The 18,144-nt window shown below is 38.1% G+C and overlaps 1 protein-coding gene across 1 annotated transcript in view; it reads left to right on the forward strand.

The window, feature by feature from the left end:
- Positions 1–2,876: 2,876 nt before the first annotated feature.
- Positions 2,877–18,144, forward strand: part of aifm4 (apoptosis inducing factor mitochondria associated 4) — a 53,841-nt gene continuing 38,573 nt past the window's right edge. The window contains exons 1-8 of the mRNA XM_073053491.1: positions 2,877–3,028; positions 5,157–5,280; positions 6,641–6,750; positions 8,253–8,362; positions 13,409–13,453; positions 13,566–13,647; positions 14,352–14,464; positions 17,685–17,771. Coding sequence (XP_072909592.1) covers positions 3,004–3,028; positions 5,157–5,280; positions 6,641–6,750; positions 8,253–8,362; positions 13,409–13,453; positions 13,566–13,647; positions 14,352–14,464; positions 17,685–17,771 — 696 coding nt within the window. The 5' untranslated portion in view covers positions 2,877–3,003. The remainder of the gene's footprint in view (positions 3,029–5,156; positions 5,281–6,640; positions 6,751–8,252; positions 8,363–13,408; positions 13,454–13,565; positions 13,648–14,351; positions 14,465–17,684; positions 17,772–18,144) is intronic.

The following is an 18,144-nucleotide window of genomic DNA, read 5'->3' on the forward strand; positions in this document are numbered from 1 at the left end:
TGGCGGGGTGGTGATATGTCTCTACCATGTCTCCTTCCCTCTGCTAGCCTGCAGCTCATCCTTGGGCAAGGTGCAGCATCTGCTTAGCCCCACAATCAGGACCAGGTAGTGGATGGTCAGATGAGTAGGTGGTGCATATTACAAGTCCTGGTTATGCAACTCCTGACGACTGGCAACCAATCTGTGAAGAGTATTGATAATGGTGGGGGTGGCCCGCCTTGTAAAGACACTGCCCAGAAGGCAACGGCAGCCCACTTCGGTAAGAAAATTTGCCAAGAACAATCATGGTCAGGAGACCATGGCTGTCTACATCACATGACACAGTATTTTATGATGATGACAGCATGAAACTCACAATTCCCACTTGTTTTTTTGTGTGGGGGAGGGGATTTAGGGATTGATGATCTTGTTGCCTTTTTTGTTAGTTTTTTTGCGCGGGGGAGGGGGATATAGGGGCCGATGTTCTTGTTGTGTTTCGCGTGGGGGAGGGGTGTTTGGGGCCTGATGATCTTCTTATGTTTTGTGTGGGGGGAGGGAGTTTCAGGGGATGATGATCATGTTGCCTTTCTTCTTTTTGTACGGGGGGGCAGGGTGGGTTTGCTGTTTCTCTATGAACTGATGTCCATGGTTTTTCTTTGTTTCATGGACGTGGCTAGAAGAATTTCAGAGTTGCATACTTTGATATTAAGTGAAACTTTGAACCTTTGTATTTCCTAACTATATAATAAACATGGACATAATTGTGCTACAGATACTGAGCCACTTCATATTTTTCACCCCTTCAGAAGCTATAGTCAGTACTGATGGAAGATCTTAATGATGACAGATCTTTGGCATAAAATCTTGATTCGTATTTAACAGTTAATTAAAATATTGGTTCCTCATAGATTAACAAGCATTATTTTTATGGACCATCACTGGGAAATCCATTGACACACAAGGGCTAAAGCATACCTCCCTCCCTATCCTCAGGCCTCCGAAGTCTTTGACCAACTCAGTTGGAACCTGACATACTTATTTCATGTTTTCAATATTGGTTTAGGCCCCACCCTGCGGACAGACCCCCTAAACATTGCACCACTCCAATGGGCAGAGAGGAGTAAAGAAGGAAAAAAAAGGAAAAACTTGTTAGTAATTTCTTTTACTGCAGACATCATAAACTGTTGATGAAAAAAGTGCAACAATTACATCATTACTTCCCTATGCTTCAAGGAGACTGGTTTTCAACAAGGTGACTCGATGGAAGCATATACAATTATGAAACAGGTGTGACAGAGATGCAAGGGAAACTGTAGATACTGGAAATTTGGAGCAACACACACAAAGTGCTGGAGAAATTCAGGAGGTCAAGCAGCATCTATGGAGGGAAATAAACAATTGGCATTCCAGGGCAAGAACCTTCATCAGGTTCTGAAGGGGCTACTCCAGGGTAGACAGAGTATTTTTTCCAATACTGAAGGGGAGAGATTTAAAAGGAAAGGGGAAACTGCCCAGTGGATTACTGGCACCCGATTGCCCACCACTGAGAACATCTACCATAAACGCTGCCTGGGCAGGGCGAAAAGCATTATCAAGGATGCATCTCACCCTAACCATGGACTTTTTACTCTACTCACATCTGGTAGGCACTACAGGTGCCTCCGCTCCTGCACCAGCAGGCACAGGAAGAGCTTTTTCCCTGAGACTGTAACCCTGCCAAACCTCACATCAGAGCGCTAGATAGATACTTTATTCATCCCCATGGGGAAATTCAACTTTTTTTCCAATGTCCCATACACTTGTTGTAGCAAAACTAATTACATACAATACTTAACTCAGTAAAAAATATGATATGCATCTAAATCACTATCTCAAAAAACATTAATAATAGCTTTTAAAAAGTTCTTAAGTCCTGGCGGTTGAATTGTAAAGCCTAATGGCATTGGGGAGTATTGACCTCTTCATCCTGTCTGAGGAGCATTGCATCGATAGTAACCTGTCGCTGAAACTGCTTCTCTGTCTCTGGATGGTGCTATGTAGAGGATGTTCAGAGTTTTCCATAATTGACCGTAGCCTACTCAGCGCCCTTCGCTCAGCTACCGATGTTAAACTCTCCAGTACTTTGCCCACGACAGAGCCCGCCTTCCTTACCAGCTTATTAAGACGTGAGGCGTCCCTCTTCTTAATGCTTCCTCCCCAACACGCCACCACAAAGAAGAGGGCGCTCTCCACAACTGACCTATAGAACATCTTCAGCATCTCACTACAGACATTGAATGACGCCAACCTTCTAAGGAAGTACAGTCGACTCTGTGCTAAGCAGTATTGCACCCATATTGTACTGTCTCAGTACTTTTATATTTGTGTGCTGTAGCACTTACTTTTTATTGGCAGTTATTTTGTAAATAACAATATTCTTTGCATTTCTGGTTAGATGCTAACTGCATTTCATTTGGCTTTGTATCTGTACTCGGCACAATGACAAGAAAGTTTAATCTAATCTGAAGATTTATAAAGCCATTATTTTACACAGAGTTATAATTACCTGGATTGTTCTGCCATGGGAAGTTGTGGAATGAGATACCACAGCACTTTATGTGGATTTAGACAGGCTCATGAAGAGACAGGGCACAGACCGTGTGTAGGCAGATAGGACGAGTTTGGCTTGGCCTCATATTCAGCACAGTCATCGAGGGTTAAAGATCCTGTTCCTGTGCCGTACTGTTCTGTTTCACGATAAAGAACAAGTTTTGCGCGATTCTCTGAAATAAGTCACTGCGGGATCTCTGCATCTCAGTGCCCGGGCGGCGACAGCTGGTGACATCAGGCGGGGCGGGGCTGTTCCTAGGAGACAGGCACGTTACCCTGTCGCCCATTGTTTACCCCGGACTCTGCTGACGTTGGCTCGGCAAAGCCTTCGCTGCTCAGAGCTGTTGCTTCCCTTGCAGGCTCGCTTCCCCGTGGCTCGGCATCTTCCGTCGCTGCGTCTCTAGGTTGTAGCCGTCTGAAGTTCACCCAGTCAGGATGGGAGTAGGCAAATCTAGATCAGGTACTAAATGCCTCTTTAAAGCGTATTCATGTGTTCGGAGAACTTGTTCCTCGTTAGCATTATGAGCAAAGATGTATTTCACACGGTGCACCCGGTATAATCAAGAATCTTATATTGTGTTCTTTCAAGATGAACAGAATATCATGAATGGATATTGGAGAGTAGTAAGATAAACTTGAATGGTTAACTTCTTGAGTAAAAAGTATCATGTCTTTTATGTATTAGCACCATATTGTTTAAGGAGAAATGAACTGATTCATATTTGCTTCTAGATTGAAGAGCGTTTCAAATGAACGGAAATAGAATTTACGATTATTATCAGCGGTTAATTGCTTTATTAAAATGAAATATTTGATTATACTTTAGTTTGCACAAGGAGGTCCCAGTTAATACACTAAAGATAAAGTCCCGCGCCAGGAGCAGGGCGTAGACTGAATTCTCAGGATTTTCTGTTTATCATACTTAAATGAAAAGCAAAAATTAAACCTGACATCTCTAAATAAAAAAAAATTATAGTTGTGTTATTGCTACTTGTGTATCTTTATGCTTAACATTTTTTTTTAGTTGTTAGGACCACTTTTGAGGTGTTGTAGAACTTTGTAGTACCTTTTTACAATGTTTCGCTGTTTTGACTGAAACTTGCTACTCATTTAAAAATAAGAGTAAAATTGATAGCGGTAACAGATCATTTAAACTAAATATTGGAAGATAGCACGAATGGAAAGGAAAATTTGTTCTAATATTTTTCTAAAAACTACCTGCATCAAATAAAGCATTTCCTTATTTAATCAAATTAGCAAAAATCCTTAAAATATGCATGTTGGTTTAGATTGTAACATTTTTAATAAAGAATTAAGTATAAAGGTAGTGTATCTGTGTATATCAAATTACAGATTTATTCCTGGAATGTATCTATAGAGCTACCTTTATTGGATGTGTTTTAAGGGGGAACTTGAATTTTTCCTTCTGGGATTGTGTTTATAATAAACTATTTATATTTAGAGAAGAAATAGTTTTCAGACTGAGTAACACTGAAGTTTAATTGCTTTTGCTTTAATGGTCATTTAGTGAATACATTTTAGTAAGTTTTTTTAGCTTCTATATTAATTTTGTTTTAGAGATTTGTAGTTGCGATCCAAACACAGCTTCATTTATAAACAGATATTCTATTCCACTGCAGAAGATCTGGACTGTCAACATTTTAGGAACAGTTTCTTCTCATCTGCCATCAGATTTCTGAATGGACCGTGAACACGCCTTTGCTCTCCATTTGCATTACATTTTTTTATATTTCTTAAGTAATAGTAATTTTTATGTACTGAACTTCTCTGCTGCTGCAAAACAATGAATTTCATGACATATTTCAGTGATAATAAACCTGATTCTGATTCTGTCAAAAAATTAGATGATGTTCTCTGGCACTGACTGTTGAAACAATTTTCATCAGTCTTGACCGTTCTCAGAGGCAGCATGATTTAAGGTTCAGAAACAATGCCTAAACTAATCTATGTGAGTGTAAACATAACTGATGGCATTTGGGGCATTTCTGCACATTTTTTAATTGAGTTACAGGAATAAAACACTTTATCATCCCTTATACAATGCAGAAGGAGGCCAATTGCCCATCGTATCCTTGCTAACTGCAAAAGCGCTGTCTAGGTTTGTCCACCCTTCCAAAATTTGGTTTGTAGCTTTGCTGGTCATAGCTTGAAAAAGCAGTCAACTGAAGTTACTCTTCTGTGCTGCAGTGCAGGTTCCACACTAACAGCAATATGAAGAAATTTTCTTTGACTTTCACACCTCATGTTCAAGATCTGATTTAACACTGAACAACGATAAAAGAACCTCTGTGTCTTTAAACAAATAAATCTTTGTTCTCTCAGATCCAAATTATGTTGTGCTAATTTTGTCATTTATGTGTAGATTCTTAATATTTGACTATAATTACTGTTGAAATTATTTTTCACAATGCCATTACTGGCACTGTTTATAAAGTAAGACCTATGACTAATGTACTAAGGATTTCTGAGTTTACGTAATCAAACTTGGAAATGGTATTGGGCTGCCTGTCATTTCACAAAAGAAAGAGCTTATAATTCTTTTCCCTTATTCTTTTTTCTCACTACAGTTAATTTTCCTATAATTGACAGCCAAGAGAATAAATCTCCCAAGTATACACATAAGACAAAAGAGAAAGAGGAGGCTATAATTGTGAAAGAGATTTGTTCAGTTGAAGAGATGAACGAAGGAGAGTAAGTGTTCATACCATTTATAACTGCAGTTGACAAAATATTAATGTGCTTCTACTCAAAGATCTATTGTTTGCACAATAACCTATAGGACTCAATTACTATTGTGGAAATAGTACTGAGGAGCTGAGGAGATCGAGCCACCAACATACCGAGCTGTCTTCTATTTTACTGCAGGAACACACAAAAATTTGGAGCAACTGAGCAGGTCCAGTGGTATCTTCAGAAAGAAATGGACAGTCAATGTTTTGGGTCAAGACCATCACATGACTTGCCCAGATGAAAGGTCTCGATGTGAAAAGTCCACTGACCATTTCCTTCCACTGATGCTATCTGACCAGCTGAGTTCTTCAAGACTTTTGTTTGTTGCTCCAGATTACAGCATCTGTAGTTTCTTGTGTTTACATTTTAAAGTTACTTACTTTGTAATTTCAAAATATACATTATTTATTAAAAGTATACACAGGAAATACAATTACTTTTTCATTGCACCATCAAATTAATACATCCTCTTACAATGCACCAATTCTACTCGTTTCCACTTTAAAAAATATACCCATGAGAAAGGATATTACATAATCATTAGCCCCTCAAAGTTCAGTGATAGCAAAACCCCATGTTGTAATTCTTCCCCACAAAACCTTAGCAGCAACTCCACCAAGTTTTAGTCTGTTCTTTTGGTATGCACTCCTGCATATTTGAAAAATATGCCAGTTTGTATCTTAGCGTTGGAGAGCTTCTCATTAATGCTGACTTCAATTTTACATTTGGTTCAATATTGACATGGTATTCTCCCTTTACCTTAAGCTTCCAATGGATATATCAACATTAAGCTCTGAGCTTTATTATCAGATTCACTTCTAGGATTTTGGTGAAAGCAACATATTGGTTGTTCAAAATTTAATGGTAGCAAAATATATGCATTTAAGTAGAGTTAATTATCTGACCACGAAGTACAAAATTAGATTATCAGAGAGCAGCAATCTTGTCCTGGTTACTGATGATGTTAGGTAATTATGCTGCTTGTGCATGCGTTTCAAGGATGTCTGTGGAGAGTAAGAATTTCAGGTTGTATACTGTATACATTCTCTGATATTACATAGAATCATTGAACCACGATCTCCCTTTGTAACATGTGTCCAGTTATAAATTTATAAAAACGTTACCTACACATAACTTTGTTTCTTTATAAAAGTAGCCCCGTCTAAAACTAATTAGAATACTCCAGCCAACAAAATGTTAAATTTTAATTAATTTTGAAGATAGGAGAGAAATTTAAACTAGAAGAGGGCTAATGTCTGGTGTCTAATATTCTTTCTTTTGAGTGGAATTAAACTTTTAATTAATCTGCTGTTGCATGCAGGATGCGTGAATTTGAAGTAGAAAACCATAAGCTGTTGCTTATCAAAAGCAATGGGGAATTTAGTGCCCTAGGGCACTTGTGTACTCATGCTGGAGCTCCACTGGTAAAAGGTAATATGTTGTCTTTCATACATGTAAACCCATTCATTATTGCCACATATTGTTGCATGTTTATACACATTATTTAAGATCAGTAATTTTAAAAGGGTAACGTACAGTAGTAATGATCTAGAGAAGTAATTGGTTAATTTACCTTGTGCTCACACGTCGGCATGTGACCAATACCAAATGGATCTACTCACATCTTTCCCATCCATCATCCCTGACTGTACTCAGGGACTTATATGAAACTGTCCTCCTGAAGACCCCTAATAGGAAAATCTGGAAGTGGAACTCAGTAATGAATTTCTCTGCTGCATTCCCTGGACTGATCGAGCTATTGGTATGCAATGCAATTATCATTTAGTGCAAATTCCCCAGCACAATTGAACTACGAGGCAAGTACACTAGATAGACTTAGAGTATTAAGCTTAGTATCTAACATAACAACTGCACTAGGAGTTAAGGTTGTGTGTGCACTCGTGCATACACACATACAAAACAAATCACTGTCTAATTTCCTAGAGTAATGAGTTACTGATTTTGGTGATGATTTCCACAGCTCATATAGTCTACCCAAAGTTGGCTCTCTTTGTCAAAGTAGGAAGAGCCACAGGTGCACTTTTCAGTGTCTCACAACTGATAATATAGAACAGAAGATCATAGTATGGGTCCTTTGGCCCACGATGTTGTGCCAGGTAGTTCTAAACCTGGTTGATGATCAATCTAACTCTTTCTTCTAACATGGTCATAACCTGCCATTTTTCTTCTTTCCATTTGCCAATTCAAAAGTCTTTTAAATGTCCCTGCTGTATTAGCCTCTACCACCAATCTCAGCAATATGTTCAGGCATCTTCCCTATGAGGAAATAACTGAGTCTCCTTTGCCAAGAAAATGCAGTTTTGCTTTTCTGTTGTACCTCATTTTGTCAAAATACACGGTTTCCATTACACTTTTTCATGTCAAAAGGCACTGTAAGCAACAGCAATGTATATGTAATCTCAGTAAGACTCCATAACACCTACTGAACTGAACCTTTTTTTAAATGATACTGGCTGTGAAAGGAATATCAGGCAGGACCCTTTGTTCTGTTTGTGTCACTACTCGGCAGGACTGGAGAGAAAAAAGCTGAGGAGTAGATTTGAAAGGTGGGGGGAGGGGAGAGGGAAATGCCAGGCAATAGGTGAAACTTGGAGGAGGAAGGATGAAGCAAAGAGCTAGGAAATTGATTGGTGAAAGAGATAGAAGGCCATGGATGAAAGGAAAAAAAGATGGAGGGGTGGGGAGGAGCACCAGAGGGAGGCAATGGGCAGACTAGGAGATATCATGAGAGAGGAACAAGGGGATGGGAATGGTGAAGGGGTGGGGTGGGGGAGGATTCCTGGATTTGTATATTTTTATTCTCTGAAATGAATCCTAAATGTTATCCAATGTATGACGAAATTTGATTTCAACATGCTTCTCAATGTATCTTCTCATCTTATACACAGTCTTATATCTTTCTACATATCTAGGAGTTCTCTCTAATGGGAGAGTTCGATGTCCCTGGCATGGCGCCTGTTTTAATATAAAAACAGGTGATATCGAAGAGTACCCTTGTCTTGATGCACTACAATGCTTTCCGGTACAATTTTAATTATAATAATGATTCTATTTGCGCTTGAACTATGAATTGTCAGTGACATTTATGCATAACTAGATATTGAAGTTAATGTCCAGGTGGTAATTTTATTTTATTTTAATAAAATATTAATTATGTAAATTCATTTTAAGATTAAAATTTATGTCTACACAGTTAAAGATTTGTATTGAAGAATTATTCTGAGCAGAATAGATGTAGGGAAGGTATTGTTGAGCTAATGATAAATGAAAATCTCAATAAGAGATGATGATGGATCCCTAGAGCAGTGCATAGCCTCAACTTAGCACAAAGTTACTAAAATATTGATATAAATGAAAACATTCTTGGGTTATAATTTCATAATGAATCTTCAGGATTTTCAATAGACAATAGACAATAGGTGCAGGAGTAGGCCATTCAGCCCTTTGAGCCAGCACTGCCATTCAATGTGATCATGGCTGATCATCCAAAATCAGTATCCCGTACCTGCCTTCTCCCCATATCCCTTGACTTCACTATCTTTAAGAGCTCTATCTAACTCTTTTTTGAAAGCATCCAGAGAATTGGCCTCCACTGCCTTCTGAGGCAGAGCATTCCATAGATCCACAACTCTCTGGGTGAAAAAGTTTTTCCTCAACTCTGTTCTAAATGGCCTTCCGCTTATTCTTAAACTGTAGCCTCTGGTTCTGGACTCCCCCAACCCCGGGAACATGTTTCCTGCCTCTAGCGTGTCCAATCCTTTAATAATCTTATATGTTTCAATCAGATCCCCTCTCATCCTTCTAAATTCTAGTGTATACAAGCCCAGTTGCTCCAATCTTTGAATATATGACAGTCCCGCCATCCCGGGAATTAACGTCATGAACCTATGCTGCACTCCCTCAATAGCAAGAATGTCCTTCCTCAAATTTGGAGACCAAAACTGAACACAGTACTCCGGGTGTGGTCTCACCAGGGCCCTGTACAACTGCAGAAGGACCTCTTTGCTCCTATACTCAACTCCCCTTGTTATGAAGGCCAACATGCCATTAGCTTTCTTCACTGCCTGCTGTACCTGCATGCTTACTTTCAGTGACTGATGAACAAGGACACCTAGATCTTGGTAGCGCAATGCTGTAACAGCGCCAGCAGTCAGGGTTCAATTCCTGCTGCTGTCTGTAAGGAGTTTGTACTTTCTCCCTGTAATTGCATGGGTTTCCTCTTGGTGCTCCAGTTTCCTCCCACATTCCAAAAAGTACGGGTTAGGGTTAGGAAGTTGTGAGAATGCCATGTTGGTGCTGGAAGCATGGTGATACTTGTGGGCACATTTGTGACACAAACAATGCATTGCACTCTATGTTTTGAAATACATGTGACAAATAAAACTAACCTTTAATCTTCAAGATGCAAGTTATTGAATGAGTATATCTTAGATTTTCATCAGACAGCTTCTCTCACCAACCTCTATTACCAATGATAGCTTCTTCATGTTTTTAAAATTCAACTCACCATTGCTATAAAATAGCTCCATAAATGTTGGCAATTTTTTTTGGGTGCTTTGTCAGGCTTGAATCCATTCAGGCACAGCATCACCACACTGGCAGTTTTTAGCAGATTCACTGCCCGGCATTAGCTGCTTAAACCTTGGCTAATTGCAATCATCTTACAATTTATGACCCAGGGCCCTCACACAAAATGCAACCCTTTCCATTCAACTGAACAGCACAAAGTGAGACCAAACCTAAAACATTCAAAGTTCAAAATGAATTTATTGTCAAAGTAAATATATGTCGCCATACACAACCCTGAGATTCATTTTCTTGCAGGCATTCACAGTGCATATAAGAAACACAGTAGAACCAATGAAAGACCGCCACAACAGGACAGTCAAACAAGCAATGTGCAGAAAAACAACAAACTGTGCAAATATAACAAGAAAGAGAAAAAATAATACCATTATTAACATCTGAGCAGACTAGATGTCAACAAGGAAGTGTTGAATGGGTTAGGGTTAGGGAATGCCTTGAATGCCTGGCTTAGAGTTGGGGAGCGCTTACAAGAAGCAGTTCATTGACAATACAGGACCAGGTGGTTAAAACAAAAAAGTCAAATGTACATCATAAAAAAAACAACAAATTCAAGATGACAAATGCAGAAAATTCCAAGAGAAACCAGAAGCAATATGACACATTACAGGATCCTGCAGCAGTTTAATGCAATCTGACTACTTAGGCACAATCGAGTGGCAAACGTCATTCACCAAACTCTTGCCTTAAAATATAAACAATGAAACGCCCATACCTGACTATAAGTACAAGCCTGATCCAGTTTCAGAATCAGAGTCCTACAATTACATTATGATCAATCTATTATTATAGATAAGATAATACGTAATAACCATCTGGATATAATATTGCTGGGTAAACAAGCAAGAACAACTAATTTTTTATAGATATAGCCATTCCAAACACACACAACATACAAAGATCAATAAATGTAATCTCCAAAAATATACTGAATTAAAAGAAATTGAAAGACTAGAACATGATTAGAACGTATTTTGTCTAGAACGTATTTTGTCCCAAAGAATTGGTATCATCCCAAAATTGTTGCACAATACCATTAAGCTGTTAGGCCTACACAGCAATATTTATGTAAATCTACAGAAAGTCACAACACTAAACACCACTAGAATAGTCTGAAAATTCATAGCGATTAAGAAATATGCTTAGAAATTTGCTTGGCTAAGCCTGTAGCTCAGATTTTACCAGCTTGAGCTGAGAGAAAAAAATAATAGATAAATAAAGCATTAAATATCGAGAAAATGAGATGAAGAGTCCTTGAAAGTGAGTCCTTAGATATTGGGAACAGTTCAATGATGGGTAGGTAAAGTTGAGTGATGGTAACCCCACTGGTTCAAGAACCAGGATAAATAATAACAATTCCTGAACTGGCTGGTGTGGGTTCTGAGGCTCCTGCATCTTCTTCCTGATGGCAGCAGTGAGAAGAGTGAATGGCCTCAGTGGTGCGGGTCCTTGATGATGGGTAATTTTGTCTTAAGGCATCGCTCCTTGTAGATGTGCTCTATGGGTGGGCAAGGACTAGACTGTATCCATTACTTTCTGTGGGCTTTTCCTTTCAAGAGCAATGCCGTTTCCATACCAGGCTGTGTTGCAACCAGTCAGTATACTCTCCACTGACTATAGAAGTTTGTCATAGTTTTAGATGACATGCCAAACCTTCACAAGCCTCTGAGAAAGTAGAGTCGCTGCTATGCTTTCTTCTTAATGATGCTTAGGTGCTGGAGTCTAGACAGATCCTCTGAAATGATAGCAGACGGATTTAATGTTGCAGACCCTCTCTCCACCTCACCTCCTGATGAGGCCTGGCTCATGGACCTTCATTTCTCCTCCTGAAGTCAATAATCAGCTCCCTGGTCTTGCTGACAATGAGTGAGATGTTGTTGTGGCACCATTCTGCCAGATTTTCAATCTCCCCCCTGTATATCGATTCATCAACACCTTTGATTCATCCATCAACAGTGGTATTGTCAGCAAATTTAACTATGGCATTGGAGCTGTGCTGGGCCTCACAGTCATAAATATAGAGCGAGTAGAGCAGAGGTCTAGTCACACAGCCTGTGGTCCCTCATTTCCTTCCGATACAGCAATCTTGCCCTTAGGTCATCAGTCTTGTTCTCCAGTGACAGCATATTTGCTAACAAGGTGCTGGGTGGAAGAAGTTTAATTCCTCAGTGTTTCAGTCTGGATTGTAGTCCTCCTCTCCCTCCCTCTTTTGCAGCCAGGGCGATGTACCATTGTCCACTTTAAGGTGCCATACCTGCATTCTTGATCAATGTCCATCAAATCTTTCAGAAGATAATAGACAATAGGTGCAGGCGTAGGCCATTTGGCCCTTTGAGCCAGCACCACCATTCAATGTGATCATGGCTGATCATCCACAATCAGTACCCTGTTCCTGCCTTCTCCCCATATCCCTTGACTCCGCTATCTTTAAGAGCTCTATCTAACTCTTTCTTGAAAGCATCCAGAGAATTGGCCTCCACTGCCTTCTGAGGCAGAGCATTTCATAGATCTACAACTCTCTGGGTGAAAAAGTTTTTCCTCAACTCTGTTCTTAATGGCCTACCCCTTATTCTTAAACTGTGGCCTCTGGTTCTGGAACATCGGGAGCATGTTTCCTGCCTCTAGCGTGTCCAATCCCTTAATAATCTTATATGTTTCAATCAGATCCCCTCTCATCCTTTTAAATTCCAGTGTATACAAGCCCAGTTGCTCCAATCTTTCAACATATGACAGTCCCGCCATCCCGAGAATTAACCTCGTGAACCTACGCTGCACTCCCTCAATAGTAAGAATGTCCTTCCTCAAATTTGGAGACCAAAACTGCACACAATAATGAAATCACTGATTTGTTTAGACAGTTCAAAAGTACAGTACGTTACTTGAGGACATTCCTAGCTAATTTGGCTTTTTGAGATGGCCAGCAAAACTAACTGATGACCTGATGTCTAATGAACAGTTTTCAAAGGCATTGTCAATGGCTGCTCTAAAGTATTAGACAATAATATGTAATTCACAGCTCATTTGCCCATATTGCTTTCAGATCTTTATTTGTTTTTCTGCTTTGCCAGGAAGAAAGCCAAGCTGTAATACACCATGGAACTTCGAACAATGTATCTTTTAAAAACTGTCATTTGAAAATGACTATTCTTTACATGAATGAAAGAGCACCCATAAACATTAGCAATGGATTAAGATTTAAATTCATCCCTTCAAACATTTCTGCATGTCTTGTAATTCATATGACAATAAGGCATCTCTTTCTTTTTAAGACAGGGTATTCTTTTTCACCTTTTTTTTCCATTATGGCATATCTGAACAATGAAATCCTGGGATACATTGAACAGATGAGACAGTTTATAAAACAGATGAATAAACTTCAGAAATAAATCCCCTTTTGCGTGAAGTTGGCAAGACAGATGCTTTGAAGAAAAAAAACCACTCAAGTATAATCATTTTAACATTGTTTTTGCTTTTGATTCCACAGGTTGAAGTTCAGAATGGCAAGGTTATTATATCGGCAAGTGTTGAAGTACGTTTTCTTTAGTGTGGCAAAGGCAAACTTCAAAAATAAATTCTTATCATCTTGTTTGTCTACCTGTCAACGGGATTCAGTATTGTGTGGGTGTGTTTGTTTTAAATAGACCTTGGAAGAAAACAGAAGGATCAAAACCATGGTCACCCCATCACCAACAAATAAGACAGTCATTCTTCTTATAGGTGGAGGTAGGTATAGTGTATCAACTAAAAGGTTGTATTCTCTACGAAGTGAAGTAATTTGCCTCTGCATGTTGCAGTGCAGCCGCACCAAACCAAAGCAATAATCTGCTCTGAGTCACGTTTGATGTCTGAAATAAAAAAATAATCTGCCTGTGCTCACGTGCAAAGATTATTTTTAAATTGCTAAACATTAGGAAAGAACAGGCCTGAAGTTTAATCTTGTTTAGCATTAATAGCTTTAAAAATTAAGCTTTGATAAGTACCTTAAGAAGGAAATGCTGGAAAAGCTTGGCAGTTAAGGCTGAGTTTTTGGAAAGAAGTACTAAGCTTTGGACTTGAGACGCTTTGTCACAACCCACCAAGCTTTTCTGGCATTTCCTGTTTCTGTTTCAGCTTTCCAGCATCTGCAGTTTGTTTTAAATTTCTTGTGTTTGATGATGTCTTCTTTAGCTTGGCCTCACTATGCCTGATTTTGCTATCATATTTCTATGTTAATGTTTACTTAGGGCATATTATATGGTTAATTTCTGAATATTGTTGTCAGTGTCCTGAAAAAAGCCCAAATGAAAGACAAGATGTAGAAATCACATATTTTATTTTGAGCAAGAACTTCCAAAGTAACTATTGCCAAAGTGAGAATATGGTTCTCTTGTAGATTTATTGAAGACTTTTAAATTAACACTCTTGTACATTTTCACTTCTGCAATAAGGTCCAGCTTCGTTAATTTGTGCAGAAACTCTTCGCCAGGAATTTTACACAGGACGCATAATAATAGCAACCAAAGAACAACACTTGCCTTATGACCGTACAAAACTCAGCAAGGTTAGTAAGGAAATAGTTATATTGCAGGTTAAATAATTAGACACACTTTTGCCTCTAATCTTCATTCAATACTGCTAAATTTGCTATTATATCACTTTGTTTCATAGTAAATGAAACACTATCAACACTGGTGGACATGCAAAATCTAAAAATTTTTGACCCTTGGTAAATCTGGACTTGCTTGAAGAATATTTTGCATGTGAATTGAAACCAAGATATTGTATAGATTCGTAATTGTTTTCCATTAGTTGTTGGAGCAGCACTTATAGAGAAGATTATGTTAATGCCTGCCCTTACCTGTTAGTTGACAATCTGTTGAGGAACCAAGGATATTAAGTAAATTGGTCTCAAATTAACCAGAGGTACAGGCACACAGTGCACGACCACCTGTAATGTGGTCATTCCCAAAGAACCCTTTACAGTTTAATGTGGTAGGTATTTCAGAGTGTATGAAAACATGACCATGGAAACAGAAATGTTATACAGTATGTTCTTTGTATCAAGACAAATATCATAAAGATTAATAAGTTTAAAATAAAAGTTATTTAATTACCACTTTCAGACATAATGAACAACTGTCAGCATTATTTAATGTTATCATTTTAAGTATACTAGCCCTTTTCTGATCTGAATGAATGGCCCAGTCCTTTTCCTAGACTGCAAGGATATTGTTTCCTTGTTACGTCTATTGCAATTATTACTATAATTTCCTTCAATTTTTATACTGTCATCTTTTTAAAAAGCTTATTCTGCAATAATTGGAGTTAAATGTTGACTCCACCTCAACAACAATATGATATCATTTTGATGAATTGTGCAATTAGTTGTGTATTTTATGATGTATTTTCCTATAAAGTAGTGGATCAAGGACTGTAAAGCACCAACATTTTGATTCCAGTGAGTTTGATAACCCACCATGGTTAGCATTGATCAGATGGCTACCAAATTAGCATAGCGTAATTCTGTTGTTAACATATGAAAAGCAGTGACTCAGATAGTGGATTTCTGGTTTGCTGAACAGTAATCCACAAAGAATTTGGCACTGTATATGTATATGATATAAACAATGCTTGGACTACATAAATAATGTTTGGACAAATGCTCTGAATTATAGAGATTTTTGCAATGGTATTTTAAAATCTATTTTTTGTTAACCCTATTTCTGAAAATCGGTAATGAGGAAATAATTGAATGATCCTATTTGACACCACTCAAATTAAAACAATATCTAAGATACTACAGTAAATGCAATAATTGAGATTACCCAGTTAGAAGGTATTGTCTGTGTCTGCATGCATAGTGATTGTCTTTCCTGAGCTGTTTTCTCAGTAAATTGAAGGGTTATGGGAATACAGATCCATAATTCTTTGAAAGTGGCATCACAAGTGGATTGGGTTGTAAAGAGAGTTTTTGGAACATTGTCCTTTATAAAGCCAAAGTATTGAGTACAGGAACTGGGATGTTACGTTGAAGTTGTATAAGATATTGGTGAGTCCTAATTTGTGTGCAGTTCTGGTCACCTATCTATAGGAAAAATATCAATAAGATTGAAAGAGTACAGAGAAAATTTACAAGGATGTTCCCAGGACTTGAAGACCTGAGTTATAGGGAAAACTTGAATAAGTTAGGGCATAGTTAGGACTAGATAACAGTATATAAAATTATAAGTGGTATAGTTAAAGCAGGCTTTTTCCACTGAGGTTGGCTGAGACTAGAACTAGAGGTTATTGTGTATTTAATATTTTAGTAATATTTGAGTAATATTGTGAATTGTTTGACTCAGCATTCTTTGCTGTTTACATAATTCATTACGAGTTATATGTGAAAGTATGTGAAAGGCATTCATCATTACACCACCATTTTATAAACATGCATCTCACAAAAATGAAAATGAAATAGGTACACATTATCCCTGGCTCCCAGTGTTTTTCTTTCGATTCGTTTCATGTTTTGGACTTACAAAGCGTAACAGTGGTAATGAACAAGATTTGAAATGAACCCAAGACAACTACCTGTTGAAGTTCAGCATGTTTTTACTTCGCAAAGGGAAAGGAGATATTTAAATTTTTTAAAAAATGCAGCAAGATGCTGGAGTTAAAAAAAATGCAGTATGTGGTTCTTTGGGCAAGGAAAGATGATTGAGTTTAAATAGAGGCTATGGATGTCTATATAGTAGTTGTATTATATACTGTACTTTATAAATAAGTTGAGATGCATTTTATATTGAGTTGGAGCTTATAGCTAGACAGGGAGGAGTAATATTGTAAATATATTGTTTGATTAAGCATTCTTTGTTCACTTAATTCATTATGGGTTATATGTAAAAGTACGTGAATGGCATACGTCATTACAGCACCACATCATAAGTGTACACCTCACAAGAATAGAAACTACGTAGATACATGTTATCCCCAGCCCCCCAACTTTTTCTTTTGATTAGTTTTATGCTTTGGAGTTACGAAACTGTACTGTCATGGGTTAAGGGTGGAAGGTGAAATGTTTAAGGGGAACATGAGGAAAAGCTTCTTCAATCAGAGGATGGTGAAAGTGTGGTATGAGCTGCCAGTGGAACTGGTGGACGCAGGTTTGATTTTAATATTTAAGAGAAGTTTGGATAAGCATATGGATTGTAGGGGTGTGGAGGACCATGGTCCTGGTGCAGGTTGATGGGACAATGCAGGACAATAGTTTGGCATGGACTAGGTGGGCTGAAGTAGTACTCTGTAACTTCATTTAAAGAACAGAAGCAAATAGGTCTTGGTTGTGGGTAAAGATTGTTTTAGTATGTTGAACTGAAAGAGAAATTGAATGTAATCACTGTCAAAGTAATTTCCAGCTCAGACAAGATTTGTTCTACTGTGTATGCATTAAAGAAATGACAAGAAATTACTAATTTCAGTGCAAAGTATGTTTTTGTAACTGCAATGATTGTGACATTGCTGTTACCTCTATTCTTGGACTTACATAGATTTCTTGAAAGCATTACACCCATTTACTTGTCAACAATTCTATAAAGATTCTTTTCTCTTTTGTTCCTTCCTCACGGACTCTTGGGAACAGTATTAATTGAATGAGCTGAGAACTGATATTATTAGTTGCATGACGATACACCCATAAGGTGATTTATCAAGCTAACTGAACAGAGCTCTGTATTTCCTCTACAAACAGCACATTGCATTCTCTGAAACATTTCTGACTGTATTGTTGTGTGTTTCTTCAGAAGTTAGAAATCAGCATTGAAAGAATCTTGTTACGGAAGTCCGAGTTTTACTCCACTCATGGTATTGAGATGCTGACGAACAAGGAGGTGAGATGTGACATTTACTCTCAGTGCTGGTATTTTACAGCCACTTTTACAGCCACTTTTAGCTACCAGATAACAAATAAATAAACCAAGAAAAACAAAAGTCATGGTTATACATGGTTTTGTAAGGTGCCTAGCTTTGTTTCAAGCTAAGGTGTATCAGCAGGTTTATTGTGGCGAGGATAGTTTCTGGTAATGCAGTAAAAGCTTTACTATCCGGAGTCCATGAGGAACAGGGTTGATGGTTAATTAAGGGTTAAAAATAATAGCAACACACAGAAAATGCTGGAGGAACTCAGCAGGCCAGGCAGCATCTATGGAAAAAAGTACAGTCGACGTTTTGGGCCGAGATCCTTCGTCAGGACTAACTGAAAGA

Source organism: Hemitrygon akajei, chromosome 8, assembly GCF_048418815.1.
Source record: "Hemitrygon akajei chromosome 8, sHemAka1.3, whole genome shotgun sequence".
Classification (NCBI taxonomy): Eukaryota; Metazoa; Chordata; class Chondrichthyes; order Myliobatiformes; family Dasyatidae; genus Hemitrygon; species Hemitrygon akajei.